This window comes from Lycium ferocissimum, chromosome 12 (genome assembly GCF_029784015.1).
Source record: "Lycium ferocissimum isolate CSIRO_LF1 chromosome 12, AGI_CSIRO_Lferr_CH_V1, whole genome shotgun sequence".
Taxonomy (NCBI): domain Eukaryota; kingdom Viridiplantae; phylum Streptophyta; class Magnoliopsida; order Solanales; family Solanaceae; genus Lycium; species Lycium ferocissimum.
Window position 1 is genome coordinate 42,455,404 of NC_081353.1, and position 27,671 is coordinate 42,483,074.

Sequence of the window (27,671 nt, forward strand, 5' to 3'; positions counted from 1 at the left end):
AATTATCAGCCTAACTTTGGCCTAATTCAGTTCCTGGACAATGACTAAGCCTTAAACAAGATAATAAGTTGTTCTAAAAACCCATTCAAGAAGGGAATCCAGTGAGCAAAGTTGGAGAAATTCTAATTATTTATAGTTACTACATTAGTCTTTCTTTGATTGTATCTGCATAAACATGGACTTCTCATACTATATCCTCATCTTCACTTTCCTTTACTTGCTAAAGAACCAAATCCTTAGAAAATTCCAAAATCTCCCACCAAGCCCCTTTATCTCTTTACCCATAATAGGCCATTTACTTATATACAAGAAACCACTCCATAAAACATTAGCCAAGATATAAGAGAAGGATGGTCCTTTGCTTTTCCTCCGATTTGGATAGCGTCCTGTCCTGCTTGTCTCTTCCCCTTCTCTTACAGAGGAATGTTTCACCAAAAACGATGTTGTTTTTGTTAGTTATTTGAAACTACAGAGAAAACAAAGAAGGTTCAGCAGAAACTTTTTCATTCATATCATATTCCAAAAGGCATACATACATATATCTACATAATACATTTCAAAAGTTAGTAGGACACCTTACTTATCCAACCACTATTGTCCTTTCTTACTAGACATATTCCACAAAACAAGGAGCACCATTCCTTTACAAACTAAACAAAAATATCAAAATAGGAAATGTTAAATTTAAGACTATCCAGAAAAGTCTCATTTTTCTAACACTCCTCCTTGAGATTTTTCATGGATACTCCCAGCTTAGCCCTTAGAACTTCAAATTTCCCCTTGGGAAGAGCCTTGGTCATGATGTCTGCAATCTGCTGATCTGAGCTGCAATGAACAAGCTTAACTTCGCCATCCTTCTCTGCTTGCCTAATAGCGTGAAACTTCACATTTATATGCTTGCTACGACCATGTTGCACTGGATTTTTGGCCATCGATATTGCTGACTTGTTGTCAACCTTAATGACAGTAGCTTCAATGTTATTTTGCTCCAGATCATGTAAAATCTTTCTTAACCATAGAGCCTGATTAGTTGCACCAGCGGCAGCGATGTATTCTGCTTCTGCAGAAGATTGAGCTACCACCTCTTGCTTCTTTGAATTCCATGAGAACATGCCTGAACCAAGTGTAAAAGCATATCCAGAAGTGCTTTTCATATCATCAACACTTCCTGCCCAATCACTATCCGAATAACCCATCAATTGCCCTTGCTCTTCCCTTTTAAACCAAATACCATAATCAGCGGTTCCCTTGATATACCTCAACATTCGTTTAGCGACACCAAGATGAACCAAACTTGGAGCATGCATGAACCTCGACAAAAGACTTGCTGCGAACATAAGATCAGGTCTTGTTGCTGTCAAATACAACAAACTACCAATTAGACTTCTATAAACTGTTGGATTAGCCCTATCACCTCCTTCAAACTTCGAAATCTTTTCATTGTGAACCAGTGGGGTCGATACAGGCTTGCACCTGTCCATCTTGAACCTTTTAAGAATATCCCATGCATATTTTCTCTGAGAAATGAAGATTCCATCAGTAGCTTGGTGAATCTCCATTCCTAGAAAGTAAGTCATTTCACCCAAATCCGACATTTCAAACTTGGTCTCCATTTCTTGCTTGAACTGATTCACCATAGCTTCATTACTTCCTGTTAACAGAAGATCATCAACATAGAGCGACACCACAAGCACATCTCCGCCTTTAGCTTTCTTAACATATAAAGTGGCTTCATTTTCACTTCTCTTGAAGCCACAATGAATGAGATCAGCATCAATCTTACTGTACCAGGCTCGAGGAGCCTGCTTTAATCCGTACAATGCCCTATGTAGTCTGTAGACTTTATCCTCCATTCCTGCAACTTGAAAGCCTTCTGGTTGATCAACATAAATCTCCTCCTGCAACAGCCCATTTAAGAACGCGGATTTCACATCTAGATGATACAACTTCCAATTTGATTGAGCTGCCAAAGCAAATAGAAGCCTTATTGTATCATGTCTCGCAACAGGTGCAAATGTTTCTCCATAATCCAGACCAGCAGCTTGTGCATAACCTTTCACAACAAGCCTTGCTTTGTACTTATAAACTGAATTATCTGGATTAAGCTTGGTTCTATAAACCCATTTCACCCCTATAACATTTCTGTCTTTGGGTTTATCAACCAGCTTCCAAGTGTTATTCTTCTCGATCATATCAATCTCCTCCTTCATAGCTTCAATCCAAACTTCATGTCTTGATGCTTCTTGATAGCTAGTTGGTTCTGAGATTGCAACATTGCACCTTTCGTATATATCAGAAAGGGGCCTTGTCTTCAAAATTGGTGAATCAAGTGAGGATTCCCCGTCTGATTCTTCATCTTCTTCCAGATTTTCAGAGGCAACTGATTGTGTCGCAGGCAGCGGAAGCAAGTTCTGAGAAACTGCATTTTCTTGCTCAATTTGCTCCTTATCCCAGTTCCAATAAGCATGCTCATCCACTACTACATCTCGTCTAATGGAAATATTTCTTGTCAGCAAGTTGAAAACTCTATAACCCTTGGCTTGAGACGAATATCCAATAAAAATCCCCAATTCACCTTTCGGTTCAAGTTTGCTTCTATTGACTGAAGGAACATGAGAATAGCATATTGAACCAAAGATTTTTAAATGCTTGGCAGATGGCTTTATTCCACTCCATGCCTCAATAGGAGTCTTTCCATCCACAGCTTTCGTCGGCAGCCTATTTAACAAATACACCGAAGTATGAACAGCTTCTGCCCAAAAGCTTTGCGGTAGTTTCTTTTCCAGCAACAAACATCTAGCCATTTCAACTACAGTCCTGTTCTTCCTCTCTGAGACCCCATTTTGTTCGGGTGCATAGCTTACTGTCAGCTTGTGATCAATCCCCTCATCTTCGCAATACTTATTGAACTCATTTGAAGTGTATTCTCCACCATTGTCCGACCTCAAAGCCTTTAGCTTACAACCACTCTGTCTTTCAGCAAAAGCTTTGAATTTCTTGAAAACTGAAAATACTTGAGACTTGTTACTCAGAAAATACACCCAAGTCATCCTTGTTAAGTCATCGATAAAGAGCACAAAATATTTATTTTGGCCCAAAGATGGTGTCTGCATGGGTCCACACACATCAGTATGAACTAGCTCAAGTTTTTCAGATGCCCTCCAGGTAGCACTTTTAGGAAATGCTCTCCTGTGTACCTTACCCATTTGGCATGAACCACAAACTTCTTTTGACAGTGTGATCTCAGGTAAATCCTTAGTCAAGCCCTTTTCATACATAGACTTTAAAGTAGCATAGTTAAAATGCCCATATCTTTTGTGCCACAGCCATGACTCGTCCAAACTTGCAAAATTGGCACTATCAAGACTCCCTTCTAAAGGAAAGATTTTATTCACCATTTCTACTTTAACAACCAAACTATCTTCAGAGTCAAAAACCAAACAATGCTTGCCCTTAAAAAATAAGGAATAACCTTTCGACATCATTTGAGCAACACTTAACAGATTACATGCTAAACAAGGAACATACAACACATCATGTATAAATTTTGTACCTTGTTTAGTCTCAAAGGCAACTGAACCCTTCCCATGTGCTTCTACCATTTCACCATTTCCCATTCTGACTTTAGTTCTAATTGACTTGTCAAGTGTGTGAAACAGAAGCTCATTGTGTGACATATGACTCGTACATCCACTGTCTATGAACCATGTGGATTTGTTGGTTGTGTTTTCTTCATGAGAAGCCATAAACAAGCTTTCTTCTTCCTTTTCTGACTCTTCAGTAAAATTTGCCTGCTGCACATGGTTTTTTTGTGGTTGATTCTGCTTGACCCTACAATTCTTCTCAATATGACCCATTTTTTTACAGAATCTGCATTGAATAGATGGCTTTCCTTTGAACCAGCAGTCCTTTTCTTGATGGTTGGTTCTTTTACAATGGTTGCAAGGTTGAAACTTCCCTTTCATTGAAGATTCCTTCCATGTTTTCCCCTTTGCTACTTTATCTCCTTCCATCCTTTTATTGTCCTTCGCAGGCTGCTTGCCTTTATGCTTTGCTTGAAATGCCACTTCTGCTACTTCTTCATCTCTTATACTTGATCTTTGTTCTTGGGCTTGCAACTTGCTGATCAGTTCTGCTACTGATAAAGTCTTCAAATCACAAGATTCCTCTATTGCCGAAATCTTGGACTCGAACCTTGCTGGTAAGCTTATCATCATCTTCTCCACCACCTTTGAATCTGGAAAGACTTCACCAAACAATCTGATTTTATTTACAATCTCCAAAAGTTTGGCAGAGTAGTCTTTCACAGTATCTCCTTCCTTCATCCTTAACATCTCAAATTCTCTTTTGAGAGTTAGGAGTTTGACAGTCTTCACTCTGTCACTTCCGTCGAACTCCTCTTTTAGCTTCTCCCATGCTTCTTTAGGTGTCTCACAAGCCATTATTCTTGTGAAAATCACTTCTGAGAGTGCTGAATGAAGACATGTCAGAGCCTTTGGTTTCCTTGACTTCAGATCTTCATAAATCTTCATCTGAGCAACAGTTGGATTTGGTCCAAGTGGAGGAGGATCAGCTTCACTTTCAATTGTTTCCCATAAACTAAGAGCTTTGAGATAAGCCTTCATTTTTATCACCCATGTGTGATAATTCTCCCCTGTAAACATAGGAGGACCTGCACCCAAAAAGTTGTTGGCAGCCATGTTACTGCTGCTTAGCTCCCCTCACCTTAGAAGAACTGAAGAAAAAACTTTTTTTTTCTTCACAGATCCCTCAAGAAGAAGGGCTCTGATGCCACTGTTAGTTATTTGAAACTACAGAGAAAACAAAGAAGGTTCAGCAGAAACTTTTTCATTCATATCATATTCCAAAAGGCATACATACATATATCTACATAATACATTTCAAAAGTTAGTAGGACACCTTACTTATCCAACCACTATTGTCCTTTCTTACTAGACATATTCCACAAAACAAGGAGCACCATTCCTTTACAAACTAAACAAAAATATCAAAATAGGAAATGTTAAATTTAAGACTATCCAGAAAAGTCTCATTTTTCTAACAGTTTTTGCCAACTGCCCAAGGTTGCTTGCTGGAAAACATCTTGGTTGCAATTACACCACACTTTTTTGGGCTTCATATGGCCAACATTGGCGCAACCTAAGACGGATTGCTACTCTTGAAATCTTGTCCACTCAGAGAATTCAAATGTCTGCTGATATCCATAGAGATGAGGTTCCCGCTCTGCTTCAACGACTTGTAAGGGGCAAAACCAATGGTGGAGAAGTGGATATGAAAGCAGCTTTCTTTGAGATGACACTGAACATCATGATGATGATGATTGCTGGGAAACAGTACATGGTGATTCAGCTGAGGAATTGGAGAAATCTAGGAGATTTAAAGAGATTGTGACAGAAAGTTTCCAACTGAGTGGTGCAACAAATGTAGGAGATTTTGTGCCACTACTTGAATGGATAGGAGTAAACAAACTTGAGGATAAGGTGAAGTTATTGAAGGAGAAGAGGGATAAATTCAAGCAAGATTTGATTGAAGAACACAAGAACAGCAAAAAGGGATCTTCTATTGAGCAAAAGAACAACACCTTGATTGATGTTCTTCTATCATTCCAAGATTCAGAACCTGAGTATTACACAGATGAAGTGATAAGGGGCATGGCAATAGTCATGTTAACAGCAGGGACTGATACTACAGCTGGTACATTGGAATGGGCATTATCACTTCTTCTAAACAATCGCAAGACCCTAAAGAAAGCTCAAAACGAAATAGTCAAAACGAAATAGACACTCACATTAGAGATTCATCGAGATTACCTGATGATTCAGACCTAGCTCTACTCCCATATCTCCATGGAATCATAAACGAAACTCTCCGAATGTGCCCAGCTGGTCCATTTCTTGTGCCACATGAGCCCTTGGATGAGTGTGTTGTTGGAGGCATTCTTGTACCACGTGGGACAATGTTGCTAGTCAATTTGTGGGCAATACAACATGATGTTAAGTTATGGGAAGATCCAAATGAGCTCAAGCCTGAAAGATTTATCGATTTCAAAGGGCAACGAGACGGGTTCAGGCTAATGCCATTTGGATATGATAGGACAGGATGTCCGCGAGAGAATTTGGCAATGCATGTGGCTGGTTTGGCATTAGGATCACTTATTCAGTGCTTTGAATGGGAAAGAGTAAGTGAAGAGCTGGTTGACATGACTGAAGGACCTGGACTCACAATGCCTAAGGCTATACCATTGCTAGCAAAATGTAGGCCTCACCAAAATATTGTCAACCTTCTCACTCATTTGTAATCACAGTTCTCCCCTGTACTTTCTCTTTTCAGACAGAACCAAACAGAGACACAGAAAAACGACGCTACATTTCTCTATTAATACTTGCTAAAGAAGCAAAGGCAAAGTAATATCTATTTTCAAGTAGCTGCAGCCTGCAAGGCAGGATCAGCAATTATTGCAGAGGGCAAGGCTTCCAGTTCTAGCATATCCCTTCCCTAGTTGCTAATACAACTATTATTTTTTTTTTTTTTTTAATTTTTTTTTTAAGAAGGTAACATTTAGCTGCTAATACAACTATTACTACTTCTCAATCCCAAACTTCTAGTTGATAATAAATAGTAACATCTAATCTATGTTACGCCTTTTGCCTTAGTTTGTGTAATACTTGAAACAGATATCACTCAATTTATGCATTGAAGTGGATCCTCACGTATGAGAATGCATCAGCATTCATCAAACAAGAAATAACTGCTACGGTGGTTATGACTCGCCATGTATGTCATTTGATATGTCATCGAAGCTGACCATTTTTTATCAATCATAAAAGGCGGAGAAGAATATGAAAAGAAAACAAAATTCTTAGTGTATGCCAAAGTTTTGATGACTGCATCAAATCAACATTGCCTTCAATTTTTGTTGGCTGTAAAGTAGATTAGGGAATTATCAATTCTTAAGAAAGATGTATAAACACAGGAAGCTGGAGTAATCATTCAATAATTAACCAGAAAATGAAGGCCTCGACTTTCATAAGCAATCAGAATAACATTTAATATTTTGTATAACAAGGATGGATTCCTTTTCCATTTATTATGTAACTCATGTAAAAATAATTCACGGTTAGTTTAAAGCACAGTAGCTTTGTTGTCCAGCTCAGCAAATCATTTTTCTTAACAGGTTAACTTGGCCAGCCATAATTGCTACAAGCAAACCATTCAAAAAGATGGAAACCCAAAAGTGAACCAGATTATAGTCAGCAAAATAGATGTCCTCACTGTTTTCCTGGCGTCGTAATACAGAATTGCAGTTGCGCGCTTTCATGGTTGGTACACTTCAACATGCACCATTCGCCATTATCATCTTAGCTCCACCTCCTTCGATCTTCTTCCTCATCTACTGGGGTGTACCATGATGGTCTTCGCTTTGAGTTGCTCAATCTGTAGTTCAGGAGAATTTCTTCATTACTAATTGCTCTAGTTGCCACAAGAACAAGCGTTTTCAAAACAGGGACATCTGATCCATTCTTGCCGGACTTCCATTTGAACCAAAAGGTGCCAAACCTCTTCATGTTAGCTTCTTCACCATTTCCAAATGAAATATTTGGTATATAGGCTCTCATGTGCTTCTCTGAGATAGGAAAGTCATAAGGGCATACCATTACATTTGGGACCATGTCCTTTGCTGGGTGGTTGGCAAAGTGCGCAAAGGCTAGAGGGTTTCTCCTTTCCAGCACTTCATGGTTGCCTCCTAGACGTGTTCCATCCAATGGCTTACTGAGCATTTTCCAAATTCGCTCAGAACCCTTTCCATCAGCTTGCATGTTGTGCTTGGGTTCAGGAAGAGACGACCCATCCCATATTTCACGAGATTCACCACCAGCACCCCAGGGCTGTGCATTTATCACAGTTCCATCATACCGTGTGATCAAATACGAATTTTGGGCGTCAACTCTTGGATATCCAGGAATATATCGGTAGTATGCAGGGGAGTAGATTACACCAGGATAGAATGCTAACACAGCACCAACATCAGCTTCACCATGTAAGAATAAACCTTGCCCAGCATCCTCATGTGGAATTTGAGACGGTTTGACCTCGAGAGTATAGCCCATAAGACCCTTTAAATTCTGTGTAACCTCTGTGCTCTTCAATGGATTGGTTTCAGGTATAGCTGTGCTGAAAACAGAACAGTAATCAAAATCCACACTGCAGAGAAAAAGAAAAACTTTTGTCCAAGACGACTGGAAAGCTTGAACATAAGTAATCTATGTGAGACAACCAAAAAGCTATTGGAACTATGATCTTATGTCATAGGCTGCTTTTCAAGGGTTTATGTACACAATTTATAAGACCTTTCCAACTACCTATGGATCTACATTTCCAGGAAATGGACTTCTATGTCCGAAGAAAATGTTAGATGACAAATAATTAAGTTAATAATTTCCAGAAAGTCCTAAAAAGGCATAATTAGCATTATATTTGTTTCATTTCTACTTACGGTAAGCTCAGTACTTAAATACCAAACAACTACTTACAGTAAGCTCAGTACTTAAATACCAACAACAACAACAACCCAGTGAAATCCCACACCGTGGGGTCTGGGGAGGGTAGAGTGTACGCAGACGACTCCTACCAAGGTAGGACGGCTTTTCCGAAAGACCCTCGGCTCGATAGGAAGCATAAAAGAGGTCGGATAAGGCTAAGAAAATTCAAAGCGATATGGAAATGAAAATAACGAAAGCGACTAAGCCATGATGAAGCGATTTGCAAAGGGGCGGTGGCTATCACAGATAAAATAAGATAATCAAAGTACAGAATAACAGATAGTAGCAGAAATCAAAGCATAAGAACTTATATCGCGATAATGTGACTACTAATATGAAAGGATAAACGATACTATCTACTAGCCTTCTACCCTAATCTGAGTCCTCCATACCCTCCTATCTAAGGTCATGTCCTCGGTAGTCAGAATCGCGCCATGTCTGTCTAATCACCTCTCCCCCGAATACTTCTTCGGCCTACCCTGCCTCTTCTCGAAACCATCCATGGCCAACCTCTCGCACCTCCGCCGGGGCGTCCGTGTCTCTCCTGTTCACATGTCCAAACCATCTCGGTCTCGCTTCCCGCACACTTGTCTTCCACCGAGGCCACTCCTACCTTGTCCGGATAGCCTCGTTCCCAATCTGTCCTCTGGTGTGCCCACGCATCCGTCTCGACATTCTCGTCTCGACGACTTTCATCTTTTGAACGTGGGAGATCTTAATTGGCCAACACTCCGCCCCATACAACATAGTCGATCTAACCACCACTCTGTAGAACTTGCCCTTAAGTTGTGGTGGCACCTTCTTATCACATAGCACTCCGGAAGCGAGCCTCCATTTCATCCACCCTGCCCCAATATGATGTGTGACATCATCGTCAATCTCCCCACTGCCTTGCATAATAGACCCAAGATACTTGAAATTACTTTTCTTCTGGATGACCTGGGTACCAAGCCTCACTTCCACGCCAGCCTCTTGAGGTAAAAGTATGTAATCCAAAATGATTAATCCGCACCCGTAGCGGACACCCGCACCCGAGTTCGAGTAACTTAGTTGGAAACAGCCTCTCTATCTCCCAAGGTAGGGGTAAGGTCTGTGTACACTCCATCCTCCCCAGACCCCACTTGTGAAATTACACTGGGTACGTTGTTGTTGTTGTATCATATTTCATTAATTAAAAATTAAAGAAGCTAATACTTTATTGATAAATCCATAAATAGTTGCACTGTACCTACAAAGAATTGAACTCTTTAAAGCACATACGTATTTTAAAATTGAGCACTAAAAAATTTCAAGTTCAATGGAAGAAATCGAAAATTGTAGCTTGTTTCATAGATTCCAATCTCTTCACGGAAATAACGCTTGAATTGGCGAAAATTTTCGTCGACTGATAGCCTTCCCTTCCGTCAATCAGAACTAACATCATTATAGTGAAAAGCAAATTCAATCAACATTTGAGTAAGGTTGTCATTTTTGAAGTAATTTTACAAAGATTGTTGTTAAGGTTGTCATTTTTGAAGCAATTTTACAAAGATTGTTGTTATAAAGAGGTTTAAATGTATAAGGATGATCATAGGCTTAAATCAAGAATTCCTAGAAAAGTAAAACCAGGGAGCTATGCAGAAAATCAAAAGAACGAGTCACTAGCAAACTGAATCCCTACCAGATCAGACAGCTAACCAAGGGATGAAGATCCTCCTTTCTTTTCTTTTTTTCTTTTTTTTTTTTTTTTTTTTGTTTTAACTGATCAGACCTTGGGATGAGGATCCTCATAACAATCTTGAGAGCTTGAGAAGAGCAAATATTTTAGATAAAAAACCTTGCATTTAACAACATTTTGCAAGTAGCTATTCATTAGTATTATACATATCCTGATAATAACTAGCCTGGGAATTGGTCGGATCTAGAGTATCTACTCAGAAGGGATGTTCAATTACTCTTTACTTAATTAATACGACGGCATTGGAAAAACTGTGAAAAGCTAACAAAGTAAACACCAGCTTACATTTAGACTGTAAACGGCAACAACTGCTTCAATCTTTGGCAATTTTCACCCAGCTCTGTTTGGTAAATCGACATCAGCATATATCAGGAAGGTAAAAAGGGGAACTTCCTTCATTTCTTAGTCATACATACAGCTTTGTTTGGTGAATCTAGTATGCTAAAAGGGTTGAGCTGAGAGTTAAATTTCATCCACCTAATCTATTCGCAAATATCACCATGAATTTAACATCTATTTTTAGGCATTACATTCCTTGACCAGTCTAGCCCGAATTACATTGAGCCCATTTTTTGTTTTTATGGATAGGAGTTGAAATTCGTCTTCCTAATCTGACATAACATAGTAAAAGCTGGACAGCAAAGGGCTACTGCAGTCTATGCTAAAGTTGGGCACTCGTGAACTTTGTAAACAAACTTAGAAAGTGCTTTGAAAATTCAGCTTAAGACTCTTACCTCCATGGACTTTTAATGGAGCAGTCCTACCAATAGCAAGACTGAGCCCACTGCGACGAGTAGAAGACTTATTTTCAGAAGATGACGTGTCCTGCCTGTCCTTGACCATAAGATCAGGTTGTAATATGTGATCCATGTACTTGCAAAAGTTTGTAACCTGGGAATGCACATTTTCTTGGACCTGCTTCTGTTGATCAGCTAAGGAGGCCTTGCCAGCCATGTCAATGATCTCCTCTGCATCAGCTTCAACGGCATCCTTCCCCAAACGTTTGTAACTGAAAGGTGGAAGTTTGTCATGCAAAGTTGAAACTGTAAGTTGTGAAACTGTAAGTTGTGAAGATAGTATGCAATTTTACTATCATAGGTTTCATAAAAGCAATTCAAGTCAGAAAGAAATTAGTTACAGGCAAGAGCCATAGAGGTCGATAATTTATGCCCCCCCCCCCCCCCGGGAAACACCCCTCTTCCTTTCTTCTGGATCAGTAAATATTGCAATTAGTGTTAAAACAACAGTCCTCTAAAGAAGAAACAAAAAAAGAAAATGTGGAATAATGCTTGTTGGGTGATGACTCAAGCAAAATCCTAGCTCTTAAAAGAATTGAAAGCAGCAAAACATTCATCAATATTTCAACCAGCTCCATACATATTTATCAGCAAGGAGAAAAGACCATACTCAACTCAAAAATAATTTAAACTTCCGTGATCAAACAAAATATGAGATAACCAGAAAAAAAAGCTCCTAATAACACCTTTTCCCTTTCACAAATATTAAGGTAAGCTTTCATAGCTTCATCTAGTTATAATGGAAACCTATTTATGTGACCCCCTTCCCTTTGCCTTTCACTTGTTAAAACAAATCTTATAAGGTTGCATATTTATATCTTAAATGAAAAACTGAATAGCCTGTAGAATTGTATTACATGAAAGAGAGCACATCCTGGTCGGTCAAATTAATCATAGACAAAGACGAATCAAACAAGCGAACTTTTCCTTCTACAAAGATGCTTTTACAAGGAAAAGTACAGATAATACAGCCAATAATTCTTGGTACAAACATCAATTGCAAAGGCTAAAGCAATGTTTTTGGAGTAAATTTCAAAGAGTATAGATAAAACCCAGAGGTGATTGACTTATTATGAATAAAATGCAATTAACTTGTAGTGATCTAACCCAGGGGCGCCGGAACCCCCTTTCACGAAAATTATTTTGTATATACAAGATTAAAATTATTTTTTATGTATATCTAGTAGTTGTTGAACCTCCTTAGCTTCTTCTTTGATTACTACTTTATATTTTAGAACCCTCTTAGTGAAGATCCTGGCTCCGCCACTGTTAGTCTCACCAACATCTTAGATAATAACATTACTTTTCCCTTCAATATGAATTTTGATCCTTACCTAGTGTAAAGGAAGAGGCGGTTTACATCAACTTCAAACTGAAGACTCCTTGGATCTTTAGCAAATGTTGGGCTTTTAGCAAGAACTTTCACAGCCTAAAAGTCAAATCAAAAACAAAATACTTCAATATTCAATACAATACAATAAGTACATACCACTTTCTTTTCTTTTTTTTTTTTCTTTTTTTTTTTTTTTTTTTTGATAACTAAAGAGGCTACTGGTTTGGCCAATTTTTAGTGCATACCACATTTTTATAATCACAAACACCAGAAAAGGTATTATATATATCACAAAATTCACAATTTTTATAGTTAAAAGTGATCAAAGATAAACTTTTTGACTCTCCAAATACAAAGCTGTCATTCTTGAGGAAGAAAGAAACTGCATACAGTATATAAATTAAAAATGGGATTTTTATATATGAATCTTGTTGTGCTTATTAAAATTACATACATGTACAAGTTTCAAGTTTACACCTTTGAACTGTAAAGAACATATGGTTACCTCTTGAAATTTCTGAAAAAGGGAGGCCATGGAGGAAACTGCCTAGCTGCAACCCTGAACTGAAATTTGCGGCGGTGGATTTGATTTGATGGAAGACTTGTTGGGAGGTTTGTGTAATATACTGAAATGAGCGGGGTCAATTTGGATTATTGACACTTTTTTATGTGATACACTTTTCTTTTTAATTTGTCAAAAAAAAATGATGAAGTATATTTTTATATTTAGTGGGCCTTTGGCCATAAAAATTATTCACTTTTTTCTGAAAAAAATTTTCACTTCTTTTACTTTTAGCGTTTGGCCATAAAAATTATTCACTTTTTTCCCGAGTCGTATTCCGGAATATCAAAAACAAGAAAAACTTATTTTTCAAAAAATTTTTACTTTTTTACACTACGTTTCACCAAAAACTATGGCCAAACACAACTCCAACTCCAAAATTCCAAAAAAAAAGTGAAATATTTTTTGGTATTTATGGCCAAACGGCACCTTAGAAAGAATTTAACTCAAAACCTCTCTTTTACTCTCAATAAAATGATTAACATCCACAAAAATATTTATGACTTATTTTAGACCATAAATTTCAAAAGCCTTCCTTTATTTCTTAAATTTCGTGTCAAGTCAAACTATATTACATAAATCGAGATGGAGGGATTATATATTTATGCAAACCGTAAATAATATGATTGGATTAACTGTAGGAACTGTAATATGGCCTTCATTTTAATATAGGCATAAGCCTATTAGCAATGAACTTGGGCATCAAATTTTAATATGTGTGGTGGATACATTTGTTCATGACATTATCCATGGCATCACAAACTTGGAGACCAAGTACTTCTTACTATAAATAGAAGAGCTTCCCATAGTTGAAGATACACCAAAAATAATTGAAGAGTTTCTCTTTCTCTTTGTCTTCTTTTTTTCTTTTAGAGTATTATTGTAAGAGAGTTATGTGTTTAGAAACACTTGTGTGAACTCTGTCTTAGAGTGATCTTGTGAGGTTATTCTCTTGGGGGTTTTGGGATATTAGAGTATTTAATTACTCTAATTTTATACTTTCTTTTGTTGTTTTGTACTCTCTTTTATATCCGTTGATGTTAGTAAATTTACTCCTCTGTTGGTTGTGGATATAGGTCAAGTTGACCGAACCACATTAAATCTTTGTCTCCTATTATTCTTGTTATTATCTTTAATTGACTGCTTTGTCTAATTCCGCACTATCTCGGACTCTCGATCCTAACAAGAACTCTTTGAGAGAAGAGAATACATGCACGATCTTTGTAAAATGCACATTAAATTTTTGAGAAGGTTTAACGCCTTATTTATTTTTATTAAGATTGAAAAGTTCAAATCTGAATATACATTTGAAAAATAAGATGGTTTATTAACATTTGAATACTAAATAATTGTTTTTTCTACGTCCAAATGTATAAAACTTGTTTTCATTTAAAAATTATTAAATATAAAGCTTAATAATATACTAAATTAATCTAATATATATATATCCTCAAAAGATATTTTTTTTTAAAAGTAATATAGCGGTGGGTGGTTGTGATGGCTAGCAATGGTGGTTGTGGGAGCTAATAAGGCAGTGTTGGTTAATAGTAGTTTTGTGGGTAGTAGCTAGTGGTTGATGGTGGCTGGCAGTATTGGTTGATGGGGGCTAGCAGTAGTGGTTGATGGGGGCTAGCAGTAGTGGTTGATGGTGATAGTTGGTGGTCGTGGCTAGTAGTTATGATGGATAATAATGATAGCTAATGATTGTGGAAGATGATGACGGTGGTTGACGGTATATAGTGGTGATTGTCGGTATATAGTGGTGATTGTTGGTAGAGTGATTAGTGATTGTTGTGGTAATAGTGGTTGGTGGTGATTATTGTAAATGTGGTCAAAGTGGTGGCGACAGTTGATTGAAGTGATTGGCAACGGTAGTAGTTGCAGTTGAGGTTGGTGGATGTGAATGATGGGTAGTGATAGTTGATAATGGTGGACGATAACAGTAGTAGTGAATAAATGAAATTAGTGGACTTTCATATTTGCAGAAAATCATTAAATAGAGACTAATTATATATCTTAATAATTTAGATATATTCAAACCCATAACTGTCATATTTGGACAATATTTAAGGTGAAAAAAGCAGTTGTGGGAGTTATTGTGCTTTGATAGTTTAGTTTATCTTCTTTTTTTTTCTTTTTTTTTTTGGAGAAAAGTTTATGAAAGTTGAAAATATATAACTCAAACCAAACCTTCAAACCACTATTTCATCATTTTTGTTTTACAAATATTACATATATGCGAAAGGGGAACTGGAGATGGGGAGGGTAGTAGATATAGGGTTTCAAACACTCATAATGCGTGGTTCATAAACAAACTTCAACTTGCAAGTAACTTTATTTGCCAATGAAGTAGTGAAACAAACACTAATTTTAATTCAGATACTGCTTTCTTGTTGTCTCTCAATGCTAGTAAGTCAAAAATAACAAAATTTGAATTAGTTGATTAGAATTTGTTGGTTGGTTGAAGCATTTATCCCCCTCCCTTCTTTTTGGACAGTGGTTGAAATGTTTGAGTCACTAGCTTTGACTTCGACTTACGGTTCAATGATTATCTTCTCGTCTTATACCATGTGTCAACAGGTTTCACTTTCACCAAAAATTCTTTCTACAGTGAGCCAAAAGCATTAACTAGAAACTACATAGAATGCAAAAACACAATAACAACAACTACGCCTCAGTCTCAAGCAAGTTGAACTCAGCTGCAATCCACACTCCTCACTGACTATGCTACTCCATTTAAAACTCATCTCTGGCCATGACTAAAGAAACAGCAACCAAAAATTTGGGTGTAATAAAGACTTTAACTATAGAATAGCGAAAAAACACCGAATGGAAAATATATTATAATGATGATTACAACATAAAAAATGAACTTTTCCTTGCTTGTTTAGATGAAAGGTAGCCCAACAACCAAGTGAAAGACAGGAACACAAGGCCTAGGATTCGATTTGCACTGACGTAAAACCGATCAAATTCCAGGGGCATAAAATTAAGAACGACTGGCATACCTAATCGTGTTATACATAAGCATTACTGCAATTGACAAAAGAATGGTGAGGAGAAGCCTGAACAGGAAGAAGAAGCGGCCGCTTAGACTCACATCCAAACAATGAACTATAGCACACTATACAAGATTTAGAGGGTCAAATAGAGCTGAAATGGTTCATTTCTGTTGGATGCAGATTTGGAACAACATTACCTGCAATCCATAAGATTCATCTTATAGTACAACAGTATTTAGCTACCCCTAGTGGCACTTATATTGGCAGGATAGAGGTTAAGGTATTACAGACACTATTCTAGTGCAATCAGTTCCAGCTTCATATGACTCCAACAAAATCACATGCCTGTATAAGATACAGTTGATAGGCAGTTGTGCGTTGATCTTTCAAACCCTGCAAGCTTCTTCGTTTGCAGGAACAGAGGCTCGTCACTCAAATATGGAACGCCAATAAAACTGCAGAACAAGGAAAATAAACTTTTGAGTACGCCAATAAGTAGAGGAAACTCACGCACAATTTTGACTGAGCACACAACACAAATGTCAACAAGCATAAGGCTAAACATTTCAAAATACACACAAAGAGAGCTCAACATACCACCACATCTAATGCAAGTGAATTTTATATCTTTACAGCTTCATATCCTACCTTAAAACCTATGAAATTTTAGAAAAGGATGTAAGTATGATAGACGGCTCCCAATCACTAAGAGGGTTAATCTATCACCGACATTCATGCAAAGTAATATCCCGATACATTCCGATGTCTTCTGTGGGTTTCTCGCAATATCCTATGAGTCCACCCCAGAGAACTGTAATGATAACTAGTCCAATAATATTCTCCATTTACAAAATACTCCCTCCATTACAATTTGTTTGCCTGGTTTTGACTTGGCACGGAGTTTAAGAAAATAAAGAAGACTTCTAAATCTTGTGGTCTTAAACTAAAGATAGGCAGAATGTACCAAAATGTCCTTTAACTTTGTGGTCTTAAACATGCCAGGTGGAAAGTTAGAATTAAAGAGTTGCCAAAAAAGGAAAGTGAGACAAACTGAAACGGAGGGAGTACAAAATAATGATATTCCCAAGATGCTCCCTCATGAGGATATTGCTCAACCCGTGGGAGCAAATAGGGAGGATGAATTAAGACCCAACCAGCGGGTGACCTCATTGTACAATAGGAAGAGTTAAATGTACCACTTGTTGCTCTAAGTGCTTCAAACCATAACACCTCCACATCATGATGTGGTCTAAAAATACTAGCCTTAAGTTTACACTAAGGTTCACCAACTGACAATTTTCCTTATTTTTTTCCTGGGGTTGGGGGGAAGGTATCAAGAAAAATGTACTACTACACGCCTGTGACAGCTAATATGAAGAAATAAGTCTTCTCAGGGAAAGCTGCCAATACCGTGAATTACATGGATGAACGGCACAATTACTTCTCTTCTTAATGCGACACACGCAATTTCAAGTCAAAAGTTATCAATCTTTCACTTTGTCCTCCTCCCTCTATTCCTAGAACTTTCCTGAGCAACCTCATAATGCATAGTGTTAACTGCTGACTCTTTCTACCGAGGTTACAAGGAGTAAATTACCTTGATACCTTCCTAGCATAAGATACATCCAGGACTTCATTATGATCCCCATTACTATCTGGATGAGAGAAGGTGAATGACAGATTGGAACCAGATAAAGTACTCACCCCAAAAAAGTGTATATAAAGTGTATATAAAGTCTCTACTGCATCCCGACAAACAAAGATCTCAATTTGTCAGTTCCAATTAAAGAATATGTAAAACTCCTGATATTGCAAAGTTAACTCCACTGAATGTTTATTTCTTGCAACAAAAAAAAAAAAAAAAAAAAAAAAAAACCCAGTTGTAGTGTAAGGCAAGAGGAGATACACACTGATCTCTTCCCCTCATCCTGACATCTTTCACTCAAATAATTGCAAACCAGAAAAAAGTTAAACTGGTAAGGTCAGTATCATAGACAAGTAGTATTATTGGAAATAGAGGAGGAAGAACTAACCAATTGTTAATCTTTAACACTGATCACGAACATGGTAAGTCACTAAAAAGGGCAGCCCAATGCACTAAGCTCCTGCTATGTGCAATGGGCAGAACCGCATTGGGTCTATTGTATATCATTATTGTTGAGAAAAGTTCAACAAGTAACATTATATAAGTAAATTATTTCTATGGTTGGGCAAAGGCTGCTAGATGGAGTAAAGTTCTCAGAACACGTGTTATCACCTGACCAGAATTTTGCTGCAAACAATTATCCATTTCAATATATTATTTGAGGGGAATAACACTTTTCTGTGGCCAACCAGCTGTATTCAGGTGCAACAAGTAATTTCTATTACTTTTAGTATTTCCATATCTCATGTAACAAATTTCAATTTAGTAGAATAAAATAAGGAAGGAAATTTTAGAAGAATCATCGCCCCAACCAAAAAGCATACATGGAACCAGACTTCTAAATTATGTGTCTCACGGCATAGATTATAAGGTTGTTAAAAGTTGCAAAATCGGCAATCCTTAGAGAATAACAAATGAAAGAAGACATCCCGATAGAGAAAGGAAGAGAGAGAGAGAGAGAGAGAGAGAGAGAGATAAAATCCGTGAGGTTAAACATAGGAAAAGAAAGCCTAAAACAAGAACAAAGAAAAGAAAACTAAAAGGCATCAATGGGCAATGGCACTGACAATCTAAAGTCGCTACAGAAACACAATCCTACAATTAAGAAAACTCAACCGTGTCTATCAACAAATTTTCAAATTCGAAGAGATTAAAGAGAAAATCTCAACAGCAGTGAAACTATAGAATCAACAGAATGAACTCTGCCAAGCTATTATTGCTTACTTTAATAAGGTAAGCTTTTCAATTTTCTTTCAAAATTGTAAAAGGTCAAAAAAATTAAATGCTTTAATACAAGTGAAAGATAAACGAAGATTATAACGGATAAACAAGCTTCAGTTAGGACTCACCAATGAAGAAAATTAGAAGAACCACAGAAGAAACCATTTGAACAAGTCGATTATATTTCACATAATACTGAGACCTCTGCAGCTGTCGTTGTACTGCTCCATACCAACCATAGAGTTGCTTCTCATAACTTTCATCACAAGAATCAAGGCAACTCTTACTCCTCTCACAACATGTGTTGATGCCCTACATCAAAAAATCTAATTCAATAAGAATTAAGAACATCTTTAATTGATGAAGCAAATAAAGGAAGTAGTTTTAGGACAATTGTTAAATCAAATCCCTTTCTTCCAATTTATTTGACCTCAAAAGGTAAACCTATACTCCCGCCATCCCAATTTATGCGATGGTGTTTGACTGAGCACGAAGTTTAAAAAGGAAATGAAAACTTTTGAAACTTGTGGTTTACAACAAGTCATAGATATTTGTGTGGCTATAAATCATCTCATTAAGAGTAAAATGGAGAGTTTAAAGTTAAACTATTACTTCATATAGAAATGTGTCATTCTTTTTGGACTGACTAAAAAGGAAAGAGTGTTATATAAATTGGGCGGAAGGAGTATGATTTTGATCATGATTCTTCAGAAATGTTCTATTATATAGTTTGACTATATTCATTATATCTAGTTTTTAATTGTTCAAGTTTTATTTTCGAACTTGAATTCATTAATGTAATATCAACAAGAATTGAAAAACCTTGAAAAAAGAGTCAACTTGTGTCACATAAAATAGGACAGAGGGAGTTATCAATGTCGGATACTTCAGAAACAAATACACACCCTAGTCAATGGCTGAGACTGCGGCAATGTACAATCAGCTTGTTGATGATCAACAGGGTTGAACTTCAACTTCCTGTAACCATTCTTTGACAACTTCAACTTTGCAGATTCCATGCAATTCAACAGCCCTTGGATACTGGGTATCTTGCGAGGGCATGGTGCAGGTTGTTTTCCGTAAATGTCATCAGCAACAGAAATCTTCCAAGCATCAATATCAGCAAAATCACTTGCTGTCTTCCGGTGGTTTGGAAACTTCTCATCCTTGGTGGTCTCAACTTGACTCCCGTCCACTAAGTTAGACGAACTCTTTGAATACTCTGGCATTCGTTGCTTACAATCCTCTTCGTCAACTTTTACAGAGGATTTGTCCGAAAACGAAGAAGAGGCCGACGGTCCTGAGAGAAAAACAGCTAGTTCATCGAGCTCCCTCTCGTCCAAGCGCACCCATTGATTGCCTTGTGAAAAAGCTGATTCATTTAGACTCTTCTCTACTTTCTTAATCTGATTGTCGATTGCAGTAACAAATTCACCATGCCTTTCTTTAGCATCATCAGTTGAAGAAGTATTATTGTAGCTCGAACTAACTGCCCGTTCAAATTCCTCCAACTGCATTAACGTTCAAAATTCAGCTTTTATTTTTCTGTCCTTTCTTCCTTTTCTTTTTTTTTGTGGGGGGGGGGGGGGTTGGGGGGGAAGGGGGGGGAGTGGATGTACCTGCCATTTAGCAGTGCCAAGGGTAGTCCTTAGGTCTCTGCATAGCTCATCGGAATCCCAACGACCAGAGGTATCCTTCAACGCATGAATCCATGTTCTATAAGTTGATTCCATCCTTGAAAAGGAAATTAAGCAAATATTTCAACAAAAAGGGCAAAACCCCACAAACCAAAGTCCAAAACCAACAAAAGCTTCAATCTTTGCACCACCATCATAGAAAAATTCACACAAAAACCTTATACTAATAACTAAAATCCAATAATAACTCTAACAAAACTAATTCAAACCCACCAAAAAAATCAATCAACCAATACACATTCCACTCTACTAGAGCTCATTTCATTCCAATACAAGTAAATAATTTGAGCTTTCAACACAAACCATTGGTTTAAGCCCTACCTAAACAAATTAGCAAAATTCCAAAAAAAAAAAAAATTACAAAGAAAATGTTAAATTACCAAATATTTCAACAAAAGGGCAAAACCAACAAAAGCTTCAAACTTTGCAATAAAACCCAAGAATAACTCTAACTAAACTAATTCAAACCTACCAAAAAGAATCAATCAAAACGTCAGCAGTAAATCATTAGAGCTCATTTCATTCCAATACCAGTAAATAATTTGAGCTTTCAAAGTAAACTATTGGTTTAAAAACCCTACCAAAACAAATTAGCAAAATTTGTTTTTTTTTAAAAAAAAAAAAAAAATTACAAAGAAAATTTTAAATTACCAAATATTTCAACAAAAGAGCAAAAGCCCACAAACCAAAACCAACAAAAGCTTCAAACTTTGCAATAAAATCTAATAATAACTCTAATTAAACTATTTCAAACCTACCAAAAAGAATCAATCAACATGTCAGTAGTAAATAATTGAACTTTCCATACAAAATTGGTTTAAAACCCCAACAACAAAAAAATTAGCAAAATTCAAAAAAAAAAAAAAATTACCAAATATTTCAACAAAAGGGCAAAACCCCACAACCAAAACCAACAAAAGCTTCAAACTTTGCAATAAAATCCAAACCTACCAACAAGAATGAATCAATATGTTAGCAGTAAATAATTAGAGCTCATTTCATTCCAATACCAGTAAATAATTTGAACTTTCAAGGCAAATATTGATTTAAAAACCCCACAAAAACAAATTATCAAAATTTCAAGAAAAATAAATTACAAAAAAATGTTAAATTACCTGTCAGCAGATTCTTGAACCTCTTCTGCAGCAAAAAAGAATGGATCTTTCTCCCATCTATCAAAATACGACCCCATATCCTCAAAAAATGAAATTTACAAATTTTGGCCAACAAATGAGGGAACCCCAAAATATGAATTTTACAAATTTTAGCCAACAAATGGGAAACCCCAAAATGATTTCAATCAACAATTGTTGACAGAATTTTTTCAAGGAAATTATAATTTCTCAGAGAAATAAATCAAGAAACAATGAACTAATTTAAGGGTATGTAGATTTTAATTTGCTTGGATCAAATTTAAAGTAGAAGGATTTTATTTTTTTTAGGTAATGGGGATTTTACTTTTTATTATTAGTTGGTAAGGTGGGTATGGTTAGCAGTTTGCGTCAAACGCATGATGTATTTAAATGAGTACTTTATTAGAAATTTTCTAAAAAATAATAAGGTGGTGTTCTGACTAATAGAGCATATACATTATTTTATTGGACAACATATTATTTTATACCAACACAAATACGGAAATAATTCTGTTCACTAAAATTTGATGGATGGGACTACTCATCATTTTTTTAAGTCGACTGGAATTTGAAATCATTAGATGCTAATTTTTTATTTATTCTAACCTATTGAGGACTGGATGTCATATTTCTTGTTGTCTTTTTTAACGGAGACCTTCTAAATGTTTCGTACCCTTATTATATAATTTTTTTGCAATTTAAGAATTTAATTTCCTTAAAATAATTAAATTCGAAACTTTAACATGATATTTCGCTATCAATTTAACTTTCCAATTAATACTTAAATAGTATTGTTTACTATGGTTAACTAGTCACTCGAGTTTTTGATTTTTTCATTTTTAATTTCTCATCAAACGAATGACATCTTCTTATGAAAATTCTAGTTATTCTTGGAAAATCTCTTTTTTGTTACTACAGTGGCGGAGCTAAGTAGTCTATAGGGGTTCATTTGAACCCCTTCGACCGAAAAATTACACTGTATTTACAAGGTTAAAATTATTTTTTTATGTGTATATAGTAGATGTTGAACCCTCTTGACTTCTTCGTATATTTACTTCTTTATATATATACATATATTTGAACCCCTAGGCAAAAATCCTAATTCTGTCACTGTGTATGAAGGGAGTAAATAAAAGTGTCATTTCAAAAATGTTTGAACATGTAAATGGGCTATTCAACACAAATAATATCAGACCAGAGAAACGGATGAAGATCATAAATTAACTTTTGCTCATCTAATAAGTATTTTCAACGTGTTTAGTTTAATAAATAAGATGTGATTGTATGTGACAAAATGTGTTGAAAATCTCAGACAAACAAATAAAATTTATGCAAATTCAGTATAAGATAATTCACACGTTTTAAATATATTTTAGCTAGCTTAAGACAATAAGTACCGTAGTTTGAACAACCACACGGTTGGGAAATTAGGCGTGCGGTCAAAACGAGCGTACAGAAAATAAATGTGTCTGAGTTAGTTGACTTTGTCAGATGTGAATGGTGTAATTTATCCTATTGTTTGATGTTTGGGCTAACATTAAAACAACGTGATTCTGACCTTTTTTGACATTTCCTGGTTGTTACCTGGTGAAAATCATTTGACAAGAAAATCATTTTTTCTGCTTCTCTAAATTGACTGTTGGTACTTTGTCTTTTTGTTAGTTATTTCACTTCAGAATATGGTGATGTCTTAGAAAGCCCTCCATATATAAGATGCCTTGTGCTCTAGCTTAGACATCGTAGATTAGTGTATTTTCATGGATGAAAGTTCGTGGTGGAGTGATAAATACTTGTTCATTCTTAATTATATATATAGAGATCATTTGTTTGAGTTTTGAGTATAAAATCGCATTTGTTAGGAAACGTTTTACTCCCAACATGAGGACTTTTCGGCTCGAATTCGGATTTAATGGGGCCCAATGCGGGTGTTGAAAAATAAGTGAGAAACAAAAAATAGATCAATGTATTTTTAGCAACAAGGGCTCGTGGTAAGTACTCATTTATCCTTAATCATAGGTCTCACATTCAAGTCTTGAGTATGAAATTGCCTTTGTTAGAAAACGTTTAACCCTCAATATGGGATCTTTCGGTTCGAATCCAAATTTAGTCAAACCACAGTACTAGGTGAGAAACATAAAAAGATTAATGTATTTTTATGTGTTCAAGATGTGAGTATTGACTTCCGATAGTTTATTTGAATAAGGTGCGTGTTAAGGACAAAATACATTGTGGTACAAAATAATATTCCTACTTTGGGAGTCAACTATTTGAGTTTGTTTGCTTTAACAAACAAAGCAGCCAGTTTGCTTGGCTTATCTAGCTAGTTAGTACATTTTTATATTTCATCAATACGTTGCAAAATAAATGGTTGACATGTCAAGATTAGACTTTTCATCTATACTAGCATAATTACATTCATTATCACCGGGTTCAATGGGATATGGATCAATATCTCTCGAGGGTTTATTGCAGTCCAGAGACCTCAATTTAACATCAAGGCAGGGTCTATGCTGCCAAATTGCAGAAATTGAAGCATTAGGTAAACTTATATGGAAAGTATAAAGTAGATCCATTTCTTCTTGTATCTATTTCAGTGTCTGTTTGAAATTACTTTGTACGTAATTAATAGCTACACAACTCCCTGAACTTGTCTGCAAGAGCTTTCCACCAGAAAAGAGAAAGAAAACATTGTAAAAAGGCAGACCATAAGGGGTTGTTTGTTAGTTGGTTAAGAGCTAAATTATTCATATATTAAAATCCTACTAGCTACTAAACAACCCCTAAATGATTTAAAAAGGAATAACGCCGCTGCCGGGGATCGAACCCGGGTCACCCGCGTGACAGGCGGGAATACTTAGCACTATACTACAACGACTTGATGTTGGAGACTTAACGAAGTCATATTAACTTAAGCAAACGATGTTGAGCAGTTGAAAAAGAGCTACGTAGTATATAGCTGCGGAATGTATACTCACTCGAATTTTATTGCATACTACATATTTCATAAATTAACAACATTTTTTTAACCAAAACACACATCGTCTAAATTAATTTTGAATCTGCCCCTATCTAGATAATACGATTTTGTGGAAGCCAAAAACTGACCTGAAATGTTTACCGACAGCAGAGCCACCTCGATTTCAGTTAAGATGAGATATTGTATGCGCATGGATATAGTGTATTCCACTACGCTTTGAAATTAAAATGCTACTTCCTCTGTCCAATGGCGGAGCTAGAAATCTAATTAAAGGTGTTCAAACTTATAAGTAAATAATTTTTTTTCAATGAATGGGTCCACCAAATTTTTATCGAAATAAACAACGTTTAGCTTCGCCATGTTCTTCATAGTTTATCCTCAGAGCATTATCCGGGCACTAAAATTTAAAATGTCTTTTTGAATTTTCGCTGAAAGTTTTAGTTGAGCAAAGAAGATCCTTCAAAAAGATTCAATAAAGAAAATCACCGGACACCATTAAAAAGCAAAAAGTTGTAAGGTAACAAAAGATAACAAAAGAAGAACTAGAGAAGAGAAAACCATGCAACCATATTTGATGGCATCCGACAGGTTTAAATGACTGGTTTTAAACAAATTTCTTGAGTAATTAAAAAACAAGTCAAACATATTTTGTTTTTCAAATAAAACTGGTAAACTTATCAGGTTCACAATGTGTGAAAAACATCAATAAATTTAAAAATAATATTTTTATAAATTTAATCAAGCACTTTCAAGTATATACATATATATGAATAAAATTACAAATATCTTTATTAGATTTAAAGTTTATTGCACTGCAATTTTCATTACCAAATTTTCTTATAAGAAATTCTTTTAAAAGCTATGAGTGAAATCTTTCTGAGTTAATATTTGGGCAAAAAACATATATGTACATGGTAAGGGGTATATTTACTGAACATGACGATATTTTTCAGTTTACAAAATATATCAATAGACTTGTTACAAAATCTATACGAATTAGGTAAATTAAAAGAAGCAAATAAAACACATTAAATAAGGTAAGGAAATCATTTTACTTATTTTATCCACTTTTCTCTCTCCATTCAAGATTTAGAGATATATTTCCCTGATTTTCTCCAACTTTTGCTTCCTTATTTCATCCACTTTTCTCTCCCCATTCAAAATTAAGAGATATTGTTACCTAATTTTCTCCAACTTTTACTCAAAAAGTCCATTATAATCGGTAATTTTTATGTACAAAGTTCATACACCAAAAAATATATATGTATAATTTTCGTATGCAATATGTATAACTGTATAGATTCTTATAATTTTTATATATGAAATATGTATAACAATTATATGAGTATTTTGATTATTATAAAGTACATATAAATTGTATAAAATCTAATCAAAGTATGTATAAATTTTGAGAAAAATATGTATAATAAACTTGTCATTGATACAAACCAGATTCCATACAAAGTTCATACACCAGAAAATAAATATATATTAATTTTAGTATGCAATATGTATAAATGTATAAATTCGTTATAATTTTTACGTATGAAATATGTATAAAAGTTGTATGTATATTGTGATTATGATAAAGTACATATAAATTGTATAAAATCTGATCAAAGTATGTATAGATGGTGAGAAAGTATATATGTATAATAAGTTTTTTGATTGATACAAACCAAATTCCATCTACGTTTCATACATATATCAGTTTTCAACATTTTTAAGACTAATTAATATCGAATTTGTTTGCATTTCATACACATTGTGCGCATATATCTAAAAAATGACATATAAGGACTCCATACCCATTTCATACATATATTAGTTTTCAATTTTTTTAAAACTACAGTTTATATAATTTATACAGATTTTCAAAACACACAATAATCATATATATCTTAAAACGATACAAATCAATTTTTATATACAATTAATACACAAGTTTGTAATAAAAAATACTTTATAATATTGGTTTGAAAATTTATACTAGGAGAGAAGATGGACTTTAGGTATGAAAATGGTGTCTATCATAGAGGGGGGAGGGAGAGAAATATTTTTTAAAAGAAGAAGTTGAATGGTAACTATCGTAGAATTAATTCCACATTTAAAATTAGATTTTCTTCCTTAAAAAAAGTCTAAAATCGTGGGTATCCCATTCAGCCCAAATCTGATATACTTTGTAATTTTGTTAGTGTGTTTTGTAAATAAGGAAAAGTATCCTTATGTTTTGTAATATAGAGTCTTAAATAGGTATTTTTAGGTCATTTTCCCTTAATATTTTGCTACTAAAACAAACATTTAGAAAGAATACTTAAAACAATAGAAAATAAAAGAGGTTATTGGGCCTATAGGAAAGGCCTATTGGCAAAATAAATTTGCAGCGGAAATTGAACCCGCGATGCGAGATAGAAATTGAACAACCTTAGCCGCTGCGCTGCAACGCACAATTATTCTAAGGGTGTTCATTATATCAAATATCGGCACAAACTGCAAAATCTCACCTATACGCAATTTTCCGGCGAAGGGTGTTCAGATGACCACCCTTGGTATAGGGTGGCTCCACCCCTGCCTCTGTCCCAATTTGTTTGACACTTTTCGCTTTTCGAGAGTCAAACTTCTTAATTTTGATTGTGTGTTTGAACATAAATCTTTAAAATTTTCGAAATAAAATTTACATATTTGAAAACTACGTGAAAAGTATTATAAGTCACCATAATTAATTATTTAAAATATTTAAAAGACATATGAAAAAATTACGGTTAAAGAATAACTCGTTCGACTCTCGAAAAGCGAAAAATGTCAAACAAATTGGAACGGATGGAATACTAGGTTTTGTAATACAGCAAAATCTCCTTCGGCAAAAATACTCTGTATATATAAGGTTAAAATTATTTTATGTATATATTAGATGTTGAACCTCTTAGCTTCTTCGTTTATTTACCATTTTATATTTTTAAATCCCTTTAGTGGAAATCCTAGCTTCGCCACTGCCTGTACGCTGCTTTTCTTATATATTTATTCTT

At 35.4% G+C, this 27,671-nt stretch overlaps 2 protein-coding genes and 1 pseudogene across 3 annotated transcripts; 1 reads left to right on the top strand and 2 right to left on the bottom strand.

The window, feature by feature from the left end:
- Positions 1-55: 55 nt before the first annotated feature.
- On the top strand, positions 56-6,868 carry LOC132041004 (cytochrome P450 81Q32-like; annotated as a pseudogene).
- Positions 6,869-6,999: 131 nt separating this feature from the next.
- Positions 7,000-13,049, bottom strand: LOC132041003 (uncharacterized). Its single transcript, XM_059431725.1, has 4 exons — positions 12,914-13,049; positions 12,410-12,504; positions 11,013-11,287; positions 7,000-8,188 (listed from the first exon to the last, which is right to left on the bottom strand). Exons 1-4 carry the CDS (start codon positions 12,941-12,943, stop codon positions 7,380-7,382), a joined length of 1,209 nt encoding a protein of 402 aa, XP_059287708.1. The 5' UTR covers positions 12,944-13,049; the 3' UTR covers positions 7,000-7,379.
- Positions 13,050-16,042: 2,993 nt separating this feature from the next.
- LOC132038979 (uncharacterized) lies at positions 16,043-21,827 on the bottom strand. Of its 2 annotated transcripts, XM_059429491.1 has the most exons (6): positions 21,776-21,827; positions 21,651-21,730; positions 20,458-20,572; positions 19,744-20,349; positions 18,967-19,150; positions 16,043-16,427 (listed from the first exon to the last, which is right to left on the bottom strand). In XM_059429491.1, the coding sequence occupies exons 2-6, from the start codon at positions 21,725-21,727 to the stop codon at positions 16,405-16,407; spliced, it is 1,005 nt and encodes a 334-aa protein (XP_059285474.1). In that variant the 5' UTR covers positions 21,728-21,730; positions 21,776-21,827; the 3' UTR covers positions 16,043-16,404. The 2 variants fall into 2 exon arrangements, with proteins under 2 accessions (XP_059285474.1, XP_059285473.1); XM_059429490.1 differs by having other exon boundaries at positions 21,651-21,815.
- Between the last annotated feature and the right edge of the window lie 5,844 nt (positions 21,828-27,671).

Excerpts from the sequence above, each read along its gene's own strand:
- LOC132041003 (XM_059431725.1), bottom strand. The coding sequence starts at position 12,943 with ATGGCCTCCCTTTTTCAGAAATTTCAAGAG. Across the intron at positions 12,505-12,913 it reads TTTTTCAGAAATTTCAAGAG|GCTGTGAAAGTTCTTGCTAA; the intron begins GTAACCATATGT and ends TTTGACTTTTAG. Across the intron at positions 11,288-12,409 it reads CGCCTCTTCCTTTACACTAG|TTACAAACGTTTGGGGAAGG; the intron begins GTAAGGATCAAA and ends TCCACCTTTCAG.
- LOC132038979 (XM_059429491.1), bottom strand. The coding sequence starts at position 21,727 with ATGGGGTCGTATTTTGATAGATGGGAGAAAGATCCATTCTTTTTTGCT. Across the intron at positions 19,151-19,743 it reads AGTCTCAGCCATTGACTAGG|GGCATCAACACATGTTGTGA; the intron begins GTGTGTATTTGT and ends TTTTTGATGTAG. Across the intron at positions 16,428-18,966 it reads TCTTCTAATTTTCTTCATTG|TTTTATTGGCGTTCCATATT; the intron begins GTGAGTCCTAAC and ends CTTGTTCTGCAG.